Source organism: Vigna angularis, chromosome 3 (genome assembly GCF_016808095.1).
Source record: "Vigna angularis cultivar LongXiaoDou No.4 chromosome 3, ASM1680809v1, whole genome shotgun sequence".
NCBI lineage: Eukaryota > Viridiplantae > Streptophyta > Magnoliopsida > Fabales > Fabaceae > Vigna > Vigna angularis.
In genome coordinates, this window is record NC_068972.1 from 289,844 (window position 1) to 306,751 (window position 16,908).

The 16,908-nt window shown below is 33.2% G+C and overlaps 3 protein-coding genes across 7 annotated transcripts; 1 reads left to right on the forward strand and 2 right to left on the reverse strand.

Moving 5' to 3' along the window:
• The first annotated feature begins 2,244 nt into the window (after positions 1-2,244).
• LOC108325989 (uncharacterized) lies at positions 2,245-2,997 on the forward strand. Its single transcript, XM_017559177.2, has one exon. The coding sequence runs from the start codon at positions 2,362-2,364 to the stop codon at positions 2,785-2,787; it is 426 nt and encodes a 141-aa protein (XP_017414666.1). The 5' UTR covers positions 2,245-2,361; the 3' UTR covers positions 2,788-2,997.
• A 2,171-nt stretch (positions 2,998-5,168) lies between these two features.
• On the reverse strand, positions 5,169-6,801 carry LOC108325988 (uncharacterized). Its single transcript, XM_017559176.2, has 2 exons — positions 6,345-6,801; positions 5,169-5,673 (listed from the first exon to the last, which is right to left on the reverse strand). Exons 1-2 carry the CDS (start codon positions 6,695-6,697, stop codon positions 5,409-5,411), a joined length of 618 nt encoding a protein of 205 aa, XP_017414665.1. The 5' UTR covers positions 6,698-6,801; the 3' UTR covers positions 5,169-5,408.
• Positions 6,802-7,940: 1,139 nt separating this feature from the next.
• LOC108326204 (CMP-sialic acid transporter 3) lies at positions 7,941-15,356 on the reverse strand. Of its 5 annotated transcripts, none has more exons than XR_001831929.2 (16): positions 15,020-15,354; positions 14,506-14,711; positions 13,499-13,615; positions 12,695-12,751; positions 12,208-12,285; positions 11,698-11,742; positions 11,353-11,412; positions 11,092-11,214; positions 10,897-10,974; positions 10,380-10,449; positions 9,410-9,517; positions 9,123-9,256; positions 8,960-9,036; positions 8,755-8,800; positions 8,559-8,659; positions 7,941-8,438 (listed from the first exon to the last, which is right to left on the reverse strand). XR_001831929.2 is itself a non-coding variant. In XM_017559557.2 (16 exons), exons 2-15 carry the CDS (start codon positions 14,671-14,673, stop codon positions 8,609-8,611), a joined length of 1,212 nt encoding a protein of 403 aa, XP_017415046.1. In that variant the 5' UTR covers positions 14,674-14,711; positions 15,020-15,356; the 3' UTR covers positions 7,941-8,286; positions 8,598-8,608. The 5 variants fall into 5 exon arrangements, 4 of the variants coding, with proteins under 4 accessions (XP_017415046.1, XP_017415045.1, XP_017415043.1 ...); XM_017559557.2 differs by having other exon boundaries at positions 7,941-8,286; positions 8,598-8,659; positions 15,020-15,356; XM_017559556.2 differs by having other exon boundaries at positions 7,941-8,290; positions 8,598-8,659; positions 15,020-15,356.
• Positions 15,357-16,908: the final 1,552 nt, after the last annotated feature.

A 16,908-nucleotide genomic window follows, 5' to 3' on the forward strand; every position in this document is an offset into this window, starting at 1 on the left:
TGGAATTGTTAATCTAATTCATGATGTTTTTTATTACTTATTCTAAATATTTCAATAATTTATTTTATAAAAAATAAATTATTAACTCCTTCTCGTAGGAACATTTTTAAAAGTTGAAATTTCTCTTATGTTGTAATATTTTTTTCACAAAATAGTCTTACTTGTATAAAAAATACAAGCCAGTCAACATTAAATATGACAAATTAATATTTTAAACGCTCTTTTCCATGGTGATAGAAAAAGGTCACCTGACCAGCCTGAAATAACTCTTTTTTCTCTGTTTCTTTCTACAAAATTCAAATTTTCATATATGCATAAAAAAAATTATAATTTGTAATAATAGAGAGAATAAAAGAGAAGAGAGAAGACAATATGAACAACTGATAGGGCCAGAAGCAAGTTAGGTCCTATTCTGCTTTTCACATACGTTTTCACTTTACGGTTACCGAATCAAGCAATCAACTTATTGGAATTTATAAAGATTTTTTTTTTGGCATAATTTAAGTCGAATTCATTTTCATACAATTATTTTAAAATTATTGTCTAATTAAAATACTTATGTGAATCAATTATTCTACATTGAATTATGTTGTAATAAAGATAGTTGAATAAAAGGGTGAATAGGCTTTTGGATGTGTTATTGAGTGATAAGGACTGGCCACGTGGGTTGTTGGCCTGTTCTTGTCCCACTCATTGCCACCAATAATACACTTATCCCATCTCATGCCATACCAATGTCATCACATTCATCTCATACATACATATATACATCATCCATCATCAACATTGAAACATCTTCATTCGTATTTATTACTTCTATATACTCTTATTGTTTTTAACATTATCATTCAAAAATTCAAATTAAGGAATGTAACTGCAACAGCGGCGTTAATGATTATCATTAACTCTTCATTGCTTGAAGTGTGTACAAATTTAAAGATGAACATGTTTTTGTCTCTAACTGAAATAAAAAATTCAGATGGATGGATTACACGTCAGTCATACAACAGTTTCTTGATTGAAAGCAAGAGGTTCCTTTGAAATTTAAGATTGTTATATTTCAGTATGATTGAAAAATTATCTCACAAACACACTACAACAGCATTAATTTGACGCCAGATTTTATGGTATCTGATTCAGGCTGGGGAACCATGGAGACTCAGAATTTTTGGTGTTTCTTCAACAAAAAAGAACAGACATTATAGTTCATTGTCTAGCTGGTTTTCATTTAATTCTGATGCATGTACAAACTTACAAATTGTCTTCACTTACTGAATTTTACACAGACCCACATGTTCATCCCCAAACAGACAGATTCAAGAGGATTTCATCCTCCTTGTCTAGGCTGTGTTGCTCTGTAATGTATAATGCATACCACATATTCTACAAAAGTTCGGTCCTGGAAGCGTACACAATACACACCAACACTGGAGTCAGTTTCCTAACCACTCTTTTTTTTCTGATTAAACTGAACTGAATATGCTTATCTTTTTCTAAATTATACAGATTCCCAGGCTTTTGGTGTGAAAAGAAGAAAAGACATGAACAGAAACTGTTTCATTTGGTGGTTTTATCTTGGGATTATTGACTTTGAGATTGTTTTAATGCATGTCACTGTGGACTATTGCAATCATTTTGACAGTGGTTATGAGAAATGTGAAGTCCAAGAAAGAAAAGAAACATTTTTTTTTATCCTGCTAAAAACAAAGATGTTATGTTAGTTCTGAATTTATATATGGGTTGGTAAATATTCCATCTGAAAAACTAAACAAGATGGAGTAGATGAACAGAACCCTGTGCTCATGTAGACTTTTAAAAAAGTTGTGTTTGATTTGTCTGTTTCAATGATTTGCCCTGGTTTGTATCGATTGTATAATCCCTCACATGCGAATTCCTTGAATGGAATTGATGCAGACAAAACCAGTGGACCCACCAACTTCTCTTTCTTTCACTTTCAACTCCATTTTTTATTTATTTTCTGTATAAATACATTATATGCTAAAATAGCTTATTGGTGATATGGATTATGGGATTGATTTAAGATTTAGCAGTATCTTTTAAATAAATAAAATGTCACAGAGACGTACAAATCTGGCATAATACGTTGAATAATCTCCAAGAAAACACAGAAGGTTCTGGAATATGGGGTTTTGCATTGCATTAGTATAAAAAGAAAACAAAATTATTAGGAATTAGAAAAATAAGAAAGATGAGTTGGAATATGATAATGATGATGGTATGGGCATGAGATGATGGGATGGGGCATACATAGGGAAGATGGAAGAGGAGAGAGAGAGGAATTTGGGAATAGATAAATAGGGGAGTGGAAGGAGAGAGAGAAGAGAAGAGAAGAGAGTGAAGATGGAAAGAGAAGGAGAAAGAGAGAGAGAGAGAAGGGTGGAGAAGAAGGGGAAGAAGAAGAAGCAGGTGCTGTTGGAAGGGTACGTGGAGGAGGATCTGGCAAGGAGCAAGAGTCTGTCGGACGAGGATCTGGAGGAGTTGAAGGGGTGTTTGGATCTGGGATTTGGGTTCAGCTACGACGAGATTCCGGAGTTGTGCAACACTCTGCCGGCACTGGAATTGTGCTATTCGATGTCTCAGAAATTCATGGATAACTCTCTGCCTTCACCTTCCCCGTCGAACTCGCCGGTGCCGTCGGCTCATTCGCTGTCGACTTCGATTGCGAATTGGAAAATATCGAGTCCTGGTGACCATCCGGAAGATGTGAAAGCGAGGCTGAAGTTCTGGGCGCAGGCTGTTGCCTGCACTGTGAAGCTGTGCAGCTGAGTATTCTTTGGGCGATTCCTTCATTGATTCCTTGATTTACCTGGAGACGGAGATGCGATCGATGATGGGTGGAGATGAAGGGCTCTCAGAGTAACTCTAATTAACCCTCACTTCACAATATTCACAGCCTTAGGGGCACAGGCATCATCTTGTCACTTGTTAATTAAGATCATATCTCAATAAAATTTTATGTTCTATGTTTCGGATCTACTTCTGATGTTCCTGTTCATTTGAGGTTTCGATTCAAACCAACCCTACATACTGTTTGTTGTACAGTGGTTGGATTTGGTTAGAGTTTCGACAACTACTTCTTGCATCACCTTAGGTAACTAACCTAACTGCACTAACTTCTTTTCGATGATGTTCGCTAATTAATTAATTAACCATGCGCATCTAAAATCAGTGTATGTTGTCGTTTAGATGAATGAATTGAGCTCGTGTGGAGGGAGGAAAAACCAGGTGAAGTCAAGCCATTGGCATTGCTTGCTCCCAGATTTTCCCCTTGTTTGGAGAACTCAAAACTAATTGAAGATGATGGTAATGGCACTACAGTTCAATCTTACAAATCCATCCGAATTATTAAAAAAAAACAGTTTCTGCCTATCATGAGCAGTGATCATGAGCAGTGACCAGAGTCTATGAGAAACGACAAGAATTCGTCACGAGACAATTCACGGATGTTCATTTGATAGGAGTTTACCTTTCCAGAAAACGAACTGATTTGATGTTATGAGGTTTTGTACATAAATGTCTGAGGAAATTATAATGTTTTGGCTGTCACGTGATGCATAGTGAGTTGGAGGAAATGATGAGGAGTGTGATAGATGGCGTATCCAGCAGATAGATGCCAATTCAGATCAGAAAGACAGTCTCACAATACCAACACCTGTCTTCGGCGTGTAGAACTCAAGAGAATAATCTAGAATATTATAATATAATAATAATGTCTGAATCTATAGCATTACTAATGATACGTGTTAAACTCGTGTTACCGCGACCATTTAAGTGTGGTTGAAAACATGATTTCAAATGTTTTTCTTATTCAACCAATAATTTAACAATTGACGGAATCGGCGGAACAGCAAAATCAAGTAATTTTTGTTGAATGATTTTCATAAAAGAGCGTGCTTTCTAAGTAGGACGAACATGATTAGATAACATGTTGTCTCAATTAACTTTGTCAGCATAGACTTTTTTATATCATATTAGGGTTTTTTAGGTGAACAGGTGGCCCTTAATCATCTAAAGGGCAGTTGATTGGAAAATTACTAGTCAGAACCAAGCCGTGCTTATCCATGCAGTCGTATGTTATTAGAGTCACTTTAGAGTAAAATTTAGAAAAAGTAAGGTCCTATGGTAATGACTTTCTTGAAAAGTCTGTGAACTAAAGTTGTTATTAATATATATACTAACCACTTTAGAGTTTGAAAAGAAACTTGTGCAAGTCATAAAGATTAATTGAAATATCTCTCCTTACATTAGGTTCAAAGGTTAATCTCGATTAGGTTTAAGGAATGATTTGAAAAGAAGAAATGATAAAGATTGATTAGGATATCATGAGTGATAGATCTAAAATTTCTGATATAAACCTGTCATTCAAAAAATATCATTCATAGAAAATTACTACTTGAGTGATAATACATTGTACATACAATAGTACATAAACCACACTATATGTTACATATCTTCATTTTTACTATCTACCACAATATCAGTTGCATATTTTTATCTTTGTAATCTTCTAATAAGAGGTAAACTTACATTTAATACAATATTTATCTGTCATCTATTTTTATTTTTATTGATATACATCACAAGAACTTTTTCCTGCTTCCTCCACAAGCCTACTTTTACTATGTTGGATTTCTCCATATATTATATGACATTAATATCTTGATTAGTTATTTATGGATCATGGTCATATATTCTATCACATATATTTGCCACTTCAAGTATGATATTACCGTCTACACATAATCTAAAATCTTTTTTAATGGCTTTTTATATGAATCTAATGCTTTTTCAATGTTCAGAGATAGTTATTTACCTTTCTCAGTTTTCTCAAACTCGACAATGATAACAACAAACCATAACAACAACCACAAAGATAATATAGTGAGCGAGAACAAGATATTTAGAGGCCATAAATAAATGTATTTCAAGTTTAAAATAATATTAAATTTAATATTCATGCTTTTAATGAAAATATTTTTTATTTAACTACTTATTCTCCTTCCTATTTTTATATTATCAACTCTTACACATTATTATTAATATTGTTATTAATCACAAAATTATATTTCCAAAAAATTATATTTCTAAATAAGAATTCTTAAACATGTTTAATTAAAAAAATAAAGAAATATGTACATATAAAATCATTAACATGAAAGACGACATTATTTCGATTGAAAGTTGCTATAAAACTTAACTACTTTGCTTTCCCTCAATCAAATGGAAAGTAATAGCTACTTCAATTCACATATTTTACAAAAACAAAAAAAATCACTATTACATAACAGGACTTCATTATTTTAAATTTTATGAAGTTCTAAAATCCAATACGACTTCACTTTAGAAGTTTAGGAGGATGAGCACGATATGCATCCACTTTCATACACTCAAGCAGCTATCATTCTGTCTTTGAACACAGTTTTACTTTTGTTTTCCCGTTGTTTCTTTCTTCTCGCTTGAATGTGTTTTACAAATTCTGACACCAAGGCATGAAATTTAGGATGGATGTTAGTTGTGGAGGAAATGTTCCTACTGTTCCTCTTCAAAGCCCTTGCAAGGTGCTTCTGAGCCTTGTGAGAGTGCACAGTGCAAAGAGCTGGAACAATGGATCTCAGTATGGGTTTCCCACAAGTTATAGGTCCAGCTTCTGCACTGAAATCAGTAGCAAGCAAATATAATATTTAGTTATAATAGAGGAACAGAACAGACATATCATATATTATATGTATGATTAAAGATTCTATACAGAAAGAGAAATATTATGAATAGAACTCTGTTCAATAGATTATTGATTAAACTAACGAAATTATTTCTATTTTAACCAAACATCGTGACCTAAAGAAAAAGCAACTGAGGTGATTAGTCATCTTGCTAATCTGCCAAAGCAAACATATCATTGCAAGCATAGCTGCAAAAAAAACAAACAAAAAAGGTCAAACGTGTGACCTTTTATGATCATATGACACTGCAGGGTCCGCTGAATCCATCTCAGTACTAGAACATTCAACATCAACAAAAAAGAAAAACTGTCTTTTGTGTCATGTCCCTCCTCAAACACTTCCATCACAGACATGAATTTTAGAGCAAGCAAAACCATCATATACAAATGGACATGATTAGTTTGACATAAACTATTGAATTCAAACACCAGTCTATACTATATCATCAAATTGTTAAAAAAAAGAAATTACCTTTCCTTCATATTTGGTTTCAAAGGAAGACTAGATACTAAAACTGAAAAACACGAAAGAACGCATGCTTACACTATTCAATTATGCATTATAACAAGAGTGAAAAGGGGAGACAGAGAAAGAGAGAGAGACCCTTTGATAACATAATTGCAGGGCTTATAAAGCTTCTGGTTGGAATCGGAGAGAATGTGAAAGTGGCAAAAGGAAGTGAAAGGCATGGGCTTGAGGTTGCAACCGAGGAAAGCACAGGTGGGAAAGTGGAAGTGGCTAAAAGGGTTAAGAGCATAGTGATAAAGGTAGTTTCTGTAGAGAGTCTTGACGTGTTCCATGAGGTGCCAGTAGAGGTCCCTGTAACACTTGGAGAGACGCTTCAGATTCTGGAAACGGCGTTTCAGAAGTTCAGAGCGAGTAAGGTGAGAAGCAGTAGAAAGTGTGGAGTGGCAAGAAGGCTTAGGCTCATCCATTGGAACTGTGATTCGATTCATTCTTCTCCCAACTGCCGCAGCCGCTTCACCACAACACAAAAAAGGGTAGGGAAAAGGGGGATCGGAAATAAGAAATTGAGAACTAGGAAATAAAAATGTAATGTTATGCTACCTTGCTTTAAATAACTATTATTTGTCTTTCCTTTATTTTTCTAAAAAATATGAATTTCTTTTTCCTGATTATGTTTTCTTATTTAACATGTGAAGAATCATACACCTCTAAAAAAAAATACACCCAGTACAAACTTTTAAAATAGGAGTAATGACATTTTAACATCCAAACAATATCTTAACAATTTTATTTTAGGGGTCATTACAAAAGTTAAACTTCTGTAATTGAAAAGGAAAAAAAAAAGGAGCAAAAGCAAAGATGAAGTCATGGATTTCAAGTGCTTGTATCGTTTTAGTGGGGTTTCAAGATATCATTACTCTTTAAAATAAAAAATAAGACAAATATAAGGATTTTACAAAATTTGGATTTCAAAATATTCGTCTTTTAGGATACAATTTCATCTTTCTTTTTGAAAAAAGGTTTACTAGAAAAGCTTACAAATGGTGTTTTAATTATTTCTAGAAAAAAAAATATTAAGAATACAAATAGGTTTAAAAAATAATAAGTTTTGTACCGTCGGGTATGTAGAAGGAATTACCGAATTCACACTGATTTAATCACTGTTATCATATTCTATTCTGTCCATTGTACAATGTTTTTCTTAATATTACATTCAGTTACACTTAAGCATGACCTTTTTTAAAAAGTTTTAAGGCTTTTGATTGTAATATTACATTCAATTAACAATTTCATACACGCCACGATTCGTACCTGTCAAATCCTCAGCCTAATACTAAAAGAGAAACACGGTGAATGGTTTTACGAAATAGCTATAAAAAACCACACTCCAAAGGACATGGGAAATATGGCTGTGAATGAAATGAAACTGTGAAGTTCATTCAATTTCTATTTGAATAATCTTACGTTACACGTTTCTTATTAACTTACCCTAAGACTCACTTGTGACTGCTACTAAAATACTTCTACAATCATTCTTCTGCATTCTATAATGGTACCCACTAAATATTTCATTAAATATATTTTGTCGCTATATTTAAACAGAAGACGTTTCAAATTTATCTGTGCAGGAATTATTCCGTTTTATCACATTATATGCATAATATCTAGGCGAAAATTATATAAAATTTGGTTAAGACCGAGAGTATATGAAACAGCCGAGACAAAACACCGTCTGTAAACATGATATTTCCCATTGCTTTTTATATGCACCCCAACACCACTTTCTACAAAGGAACTCACTTTATTTAACTGTAATTTCATAAAGATGAAATGCCAAAATCATGTAATAAATGTAAATAATAACACAATAATTCTTCTAGGCCAGGATAAGGTAAATATACCATCAAAGCAAATTGAGAAAGAGAAATATAATGTCCAAGAAAAAAAAATGTAGTACACGTGAATCCACATTGATATGCCTAAAGCTCTTGCGTAGCCATTCTCTATGCTCTATCAAAATCTTCAGCAGCTGAAAGTCATGGCTTGTTGACCAGTTCCTGAAGTCAAGATTCCATGCCTTTCTTCATGAACCAAGTAGAGAGAATCCCATCAGAGGAAAGCTATCCCAGAAAGGCAGAAATAATTTTCTTTTACTTTATTTTGACTTTAAAATGTGTGACGTGGTCAAATGATACCAGCAATATAACCAATTGTTTTTTATGAAAACTCCTGCAATAATATATACCGAAAATGATTGGGTTGTTCATAGCTTAAGAAAAATGGTCATAAACCTGTAGAAAATGGGATAGTTGAATTGACGAAAAAATTAAGATATTTATTAGTACTAACACAGGTATAGCTTGGGCTAGAAAAGGACAGAGAACATACAGTAGATCAATCTAGGAGGGAAGAAGTGGCTGTCTCTCATCATGTCCCACGCGATGAGAAGCCTATAAATATACATATTAACAACAAAACCCTGGTCAATCACAATAGAAAGCATAAAACAACTCAGTTATAAAACAATGAGATAACAGATCCACACCTCCTCATTTGCTCCAGCTGCCATATTTATAAAGGAATCCTTTGATCTGGAATGAACAAAAGGTATTGGGTCAACCAATTAAATACACAATGACCAGGAAAAAAATGAAAGCATTTGAATTGTAGAATTCTCTGAACCCAAAATAAACATCAGTGACTAAGCTAAAAAAAGGAAAATCTTGAGATCGGTGAAGAAATAGCAGTACCTTTGTCTGTCATGAACATCATGCAGTTCCAGCATACCATTCTGTTCATCTTTAGCTTTTGCAATTGGTGAAAAGAACTGAAAAGAAAGCGTAAACAGTGTGATACAAAAGGAACATTTTTAAATTGTCAGATACAAAATCGAATCGTCCAAATTCAACATACCTGGTGCATTGAGATGAATACAATAGAAATGCCGATAACGAAGTTCATTGTTAAAGTATGTCCAAATAGTACAGCAGATGCTATACCAGTAAAGATTGTGGCTACCGTTGATGAGTACTTCTTCAAAATTGTATCTACAACACATTAAATTTGTTAGAGAGAACGGATAAATAGCATGTCAGTCTGCAAAAAAACATAATTTAAGATAAATTATATTATACCAGCATTTTGTTTTAGATTCTAATAAATGCAGCATAAAGAACAAAAATGTATATTTGAATACTGACCTGCATATTTGAAGAAGAAAGAGGATAAAATCCCTTGAGCAGCGTTGTTTGCGATCAATAGCATCGTGGCTTTTGAATGACCTTGTAGTATATCAAAGCTACTAGGCCCTGGAAATTTTTAAATAGGTTAGTTTGAGCCTCAGAAAAAGTAAAACTATAAGCATAAAAGGCATAAACAGGTTCTTCTATCAATAGAGATTGAATAAACAAACAGAATTAAACCATCACCGATTGTACTAGATAATGGAATCAGCTTACAAGGAAGCGCAATGTGGCATATAAAAATGACTATTTGCTGCCACATTCATCATGAAAAACACTATGATTTATGGCAAAAACAAACAAATATCCCGAAGCACATAACTGCTCATCACTTGCCAACTCCCTCACATGCTCTTTTGTAATGATCCGTTTTGAATTAGAAAGATGATTATGAGATTAATTAAACCAAGTACTTCTAAGCTTAGTGCATCATAAGATGAATTCGTTGATATTAGCAGCATCAAATTCCTGATGTTATTTTCTTTGTTGCAGTCTGAAACGCCAAAGGGTGTCTTGGTGTAACCATAATGTTGCTGTCTGGTAACTTGTTAATGTATCGTAGTACAGAAATAATTCTATGCTGACTTGTGAAACTGTAAAAACATTTAGCAGACAAGGACTTGGGTACAACAGCTTCTCCACAGTAGACAATAGTAGTAATTTAATTCACTGGATCGTCCGGTTCTTTTTAATTTGTGGAACGAAATGTACCTGTCATCTAGTTTTAATGCATGGAATGAAACCCAAGAGATTAACCTTGAAATTAATACTTCAGATTTTAGGGAAAATTAATTAAATCTTTTGCTTTATTTCACAAAATGAAACGCATGAGGTCTACTTTGAGTCTCGTCTTTCTTTTTCTCTTAACAGCTTAGTGTCATATTTAAAGTGCACACGAGTACCCAAAAACTAGAGATTTAATTATCACCTTTGAAAATAGCAGTCCCGAGTATCCCAAGAAAATTGAATATAGCTCCATATCCATATAAGAATAGATTCTGTAAATCAAGAAACAGAGAATTAATGAGTGATAAAAAGATATAGTTAGAGAATCCTAGCAGACTGCACCATTAAACTGCTGTTCTTGAAACTACACATTTATTCCATTGTCCTTCCAGGATGTCAAAATGATTTTTGGAGTTAGTCACTGAGCATCATTGTTAATTTCTTTCTCTTAAATTTCCGCTAACATTTTATGTCAATTTTCAAAGAGATCTACTTAAAACCCCATCCAATCCCCAACCTTATAAGCAAAGCCTCAGGCCTCAGTGGCCAGTCAAAACACGAAAAGGCTGAACTAAAGCTAAGTAACACTGTAGGCAGTACAGCTTTAGGAGGAAATCATATTTCCCATTCCTTGCCGAAGCACAATTTTGAACTTATTTTTAGGACTTAATTAAGACGCAGTCCAATAATGGAAAAAATTGCAATTCCTAGCGCTTCACCTGCAGATAAATGCTTGTATCATATTGGCTCTTCAATGCGTACTCATTATAAACAGAGGCCAATGATGGAACAGTGACCTGCAAAATAATTCCCAGGTTAAGAAATTCAACGAATTATAGCATATAACCAATTTTGTTTTTATAAACAAAAGCACAGTAATAATATATCAAACAAATAAATAACAAATCACTTACAAAGATCAATGTATAGAGATATGCACCCATTGTGACAGGAAGACCCAAAGCTGTAGTTCCTTCAGGTAAAGATCTTAGCTGATTAACGCTTATACCAATGAGCAAGAGAGCAAGAGCTTCCCACTGTAGTAAAACCAATAAATCAATCTTTCAGCAAAAATGTAAGGAGAATAAGAAATTGGGACACTTATATAAGGATCACAACTCGCCAAGGTTCAACAGTAAAGACCAAACAATGACAAGAGAGTCTAACACACTAACCTGAATGACGGAAAACTGACGCTTCATAATCACCTTTAGCAAAAGTGCTATTACTAAAACCTGAAACATGCAAAGTCAAGAGACTACTTTACAAACTAATTCAAATTAACCAAAGTAGTAAGAGAATAATATGTCCAATTGTTTCAAGGAATAATTGTCAGAAAAATAACCAAAGGAAAAAGAAATCAGTCAAGGCTCAAACAGCTGAGCATAAGTAATCATTTACTTAAGTAGTTTCAAGCAGCCATCACAAGGGCTATACCACATGCAATGCATAGGCAACTTATTGCTTAGCTGTAAATAATACTGAAATCCAATCATTCAGAATAGTGAAATAGAAATTACCTTTAAATTACTTAACATCTTCACAGTAGCAGGGTTAAAATAAAGCTGCATGAAATGTGAAATCAATTTGTAAGTTACCTTAGGTCGGATAATTCCTTAGTATGTGACTGAACAATAACAAGTCATGAATTTTCATTACATGATTCAGTTTAAATTAATGGCTTACTTTTAAAATAACGAATATGATTCTAATCTCACTGAATATCAAACATATATAAGTGATAACTAACAAATCAATATTCTGAAAAATCAGTAATCCCGGTATCAAAACAAGCAATGAGCAATCCATCGTGCTTTTATAATAACTTCCGGTATCTGTCTTTCTCATTTGGAGAAGCAAATTAACAATATGTACTACCAACATCCCCTTCGGGTAAAAGCCCATGAATTAGAAATAAAGTTACTGATTCTTGAACTAAAACATTTCAGCAGCAAAAGAAAGATCTCTAGTGACAAACATTTTAGCTTCAATCCTTGCATATGCATAGTTTATGGACTAATTCTACATACCTGCATGATAAACTTCAGATAGTTGTTTATAGCATACAGAAGTGCAGGAACTGCCAGAAGGGCATTGCTACGAGCTGCCTACAAGTGACAGAATACCAGATACAAAATAAATATCAAAATCTATTGGAAAAAACTACATTTTGAATTTGGAAGATGTTTAAATTTGGTGATATATAAAGAATAATTACTAAGAAACTTAAAAACAAGATGCTATCACACATTCCATATTTACTGTATTGAGACCCAAGAATAAACACAGCGCTACAAATGCACTCTCTAAGGTAGTAAAGTAGTTGGTGAGTATTTGTTGATCTTATACAAAATATGCTTATACTATGTGACCTGAGTAATCCAGTTCAATCCCAGGAAGCAGAGAACCCTACAGCTAGCAATTGACAAAAAGCTTAAGAAATTATCTATATAAAAAAGTATATGGGTCTCAAAAATCTGTTAATTGATACAAAATTTAAATTCTAAATCATTGTACCTGCATGAATGTAGAAATTGAGAGAAGAGGTTTCTCCCCAACTTTTTGATGCCTAGCCTGCACAATGAACAAACCATTTACCACTTTACATGAATGTAAAACAATTATGAGTTTCAAGAAGACTCAGAAGCACTGGCCTATTTTCTTTTACAACTAATATGTTTCCTTTCACTTATCAACCTGCCCATACTGGTTTTCTTCCACAAAAGACACTGAAAATATTTTTCCAAAAACTGAGTTGATTTTGTTCAAATATATGCCATATCATCAAGCCTTGATCCTGATCCCAAAAATTACCAGTTGGCACCTTGGTCCCCACTTCATTGCCTGAAAATCATTTATACCTTTACAAAGTAGGACATAATTGGCAGATAACCAGATCGCTTGATTATGTTGACCAGGTTCAATTCATAACTATGTACGAAAAAAGTTTGTTGGGAGAGGCAAAACTCACTTTGGGGATCTACAGCCCTCAAAGGGATTATCTTTTGTTGTTGAATGGTGCATACACCAAAGTAACTAGGAATACTATCATTGAAAACCAAGAAGTTATTATTTCCACTCTTGTTTTGAGTTTATAAATTCTAATATTCTATGATCTAATACTAAAGAAAATTACGGTATGTCCTGCCACAATAGAAAAAAACAGTAACGCTTAGTGAAACCTCAATTTACTAATGATTTACCTCAATGTATGTGCTAGTGTCACTTCGATAATTTACTTCTCACTTGACACATGCTTTAATTATAAGTAATTGAAAAGACAGAAAATATGAGTATAGACAAAGGGAAAATGATCTTAACCTGGAGAATAAGCATAACAATAGCAAAGAAAACCTTTGTAATCTCGGTCAAAAAATTAACACTAATAGGGCTAAAATTGAACTTCCCATCCACCTTGGACATATAGACAAGGATAGGCTGCCAATTAAAAAGAAATAACATTTGTCAGTCGCTAAACAACAAGCATAAAACTCACAAGAGTTATCAAATTAACAGCAGGGAACTCTTCATTGTACATCAGACCATTAGATTAGCAAATATCGAAAAATAGATCTGCAAGTCAATGAAATGAACTATGCATACGAAGCAATTTTTTTAGGGTTTGTAATATGCTTCATCACAGCCATCATAGCATCCATAAGTTACTATTCACAATGCCAAATATGCTTCATCACAGCCATCATAGCATCCCTAAGTTACTATTCACAATGCCAAAGTTTGAGCCAACTTCTTTCAGCCTCTCTCCTAAAGCCTTGGAATCCTGCTGCTTAAATTCCTTATTTCCTTTGCCAACTAGACATAACGCAAGAAATGACACTTATATAGATTGGCATGCAAGATAGTTCTTTGAATAAGTTAAACCATCCATGTCAAATGCACAAAAAGTATATAGTTCCAGAATATCCAACCAAATTAGCTTTCAGATCATTAAACACGTGAATGCAAGAGAATTTGTTTTTCCCATCCAAAGCAAACAAAGGATATATAATTCTAGATATCAAATCCAATTAGTACTCCAAATCACTAAACATGTGAATGCCAGAGATATTGCCAATCCACACAGAAAAGCAGAGTATATTCACTCACAGCACATGGCCAGAAACACCAGTTTCCGACTCCAAAGAGGATCCAAAACATCACAAATGTGCGGGATGTGATGTATTTTTCACACTAGCCATGTCATAACTCATAATGTCTGTGTCATGTTTAGTGTCTTAAGAAGTATGAGCTTCATAGCTATTCAATTATATTTCCATTTCATTAATTTAACATTTGAGAGGAATATTCAATAAGAGAAGGTAAATCACCTGGAAGCCTACAAGAACACAATCACCAACAACCAAAAAGACATTGAGTACACGTTGCTTGGATGTTATCCTATTTTTGTGGCGATCATAAGCCCTTGAGATAGTTTTGGCGGAAGGGGAAACCAATTTGGAATGGCAAACACTGCATTCTATCATCCCGTTCTTCATATAAATTTCCCACACTACCAGGGTATGAAGAACTCGATCTGCAACGGAATCAACAAAAACTATTCATCATAAGCTCATCCACACACTCTCCCAAACAACACAACAGATCTTGCTCTTCCAAAACAGCCTAAGACAACGTAAACTAAAACGAAATTAAATGCGAAATCCAAAAGAAAACAGAGATCCCTACGATAACAAATCAAGACCTACGAAATCAAGCGAAAAATTATTACGCAGAACTGAGATCTTGCACTGAATGAAACACGACAAAGAAATTAAGTCGTCACCGACACAATATTAATGCGTGATAAGCGTGGAATTCAGATTTGAGAAAGCAAAGACAAACCTAAATCGAGTCCAGAAGGAGCATTCAGGTGAAACTCGAATTGATCTGCAGCTGCCGGCAAGCGATTCGAAGCTGTTCAACAGAGAAACGAGCGCGCCTGCGAATTTCAGACAGAAAAAACGATTCCGATTTCACTGTGTTTCCTTCCTTCTTTCCTTCTTTCCTTCTTTCTGTGAATGGAAATGGAAATTGGATTTTAAATTTGCAAAGAGAGAGATTTAGAAAGAGAGAAAGAAAGAGAGAGAGAGAGGACTGCTTTCTGTTTTTGTTTTTGTTTTCGAGATTTGCGATTTGGAATAAAAGAGAGAGCGTTTTATGGCCTAATTTGTTTGCTTTGAACTCACACAACAAGAAATAAATAAAAAAAAATGATTTTGGGTGTAAAGCTGCAAACGACGCGTTTCAAAGTGAGGGGCCAATGAGGTATGTGTGAGGAAACAAAGTGGAGTCAAAGGGGGGTTTGTAGTTTGGTGTGTCAGTGTTGCTGCATCGGTTCGGTTCATTTTTTTGGTTGGGTGGAATTACCCCTTCTCCATTCCTATATTATTATTATTATTATTATTATTATTATTATTATTATTATTATTATTATTATTATTATTATTTAACTTACATACCAAACTATTCATTCAGGTTACACGTTTCTTTCGCTTCAACTTTCAGGATTCTTCTCTCTCACTCCCTCCACCAAAATTTACACAATAAGCTTTCCTCTTATATATATAAAATAATAATAATAATTCATTTATGGAAACCATTTGGTTGATGCACAAAAACCTACCACAATATTCTTCTATATGCCCATACTTTTTTTTATTCCTTCTTAACCCACACAATTACTATTTACAATCACGTCAGAGATTATGGAGCTTTATTATGGTAAACCCGGTTATTAAACATAAAAAAAAACATTAATTCTGCTGTAAGAAAATATCAATATCAGTGAATATACTGCATATTGGAAAACCCCACCTTTTAATTTTATTTCTTTACAAAATTAATGATTTCAGTTAAATTGTGAAAAATAATATTTATAAGTTTATCTGTTGGCAGATTTACTTTTTAAAAACTTATTTCAGCTAGAGAACTTTAGTACAGTTTGGTTATTAGTAAGATTTTGTCCACAAATACAAAACTTAAATATATATATATATATATATATATATATATATATATATTATTTTGTAAGAAAATATTCACATTATCCATTATCGATGGTATATTATTATAAAATAAAATTACAACATATACACAGATGTCACGAATTATTACTGTGTTTATTCATTTCTTTTGAAATTCTACTGAACCTTTTGCTTTTCTAAGCAATTAAAACACATAATTATGTTAACCATAGTAGTTATGGTTATTATAACAAACATGCTCTTTTACTAAATTAATCAAACAAACGTAAATGTATTTCGGATTTATATAATACACAATTAATTCTTTATATATGGAATATTTTTATAACTGTTATCCTTTTTTAGTATCAACTTTATGGCCCTCGATGGGATTTCTCATTTCAAATACTTTTATTTTTTATTAATATTTTTTCTTTCTTTCTAGTTTTTGAGTTGAACGTAGCCAGAATCAAGTAAAATACTTTATCAGTTATACATGTTTTTGTCTTTTGGGATTTGACTTGTTGAGTTTTTTGTTTGAATCTTTATTAGCTTTGAATGTTGTCCTCACTAAAAGTCTTTTGATATTAAAACTTTAGAGACAAAAGGTCATGTTCAATAAAAAGGAATTCCTCCACCACCTTTTCATATTATATATCATCTAAAAATTATTAAACGCATGCTCAAAACAGTATACATTGCTTCACCATTATTCATTTTGTGTGTGCATGTGTTTAAGTATATGTTTTAATAATTTTGTGACTTATA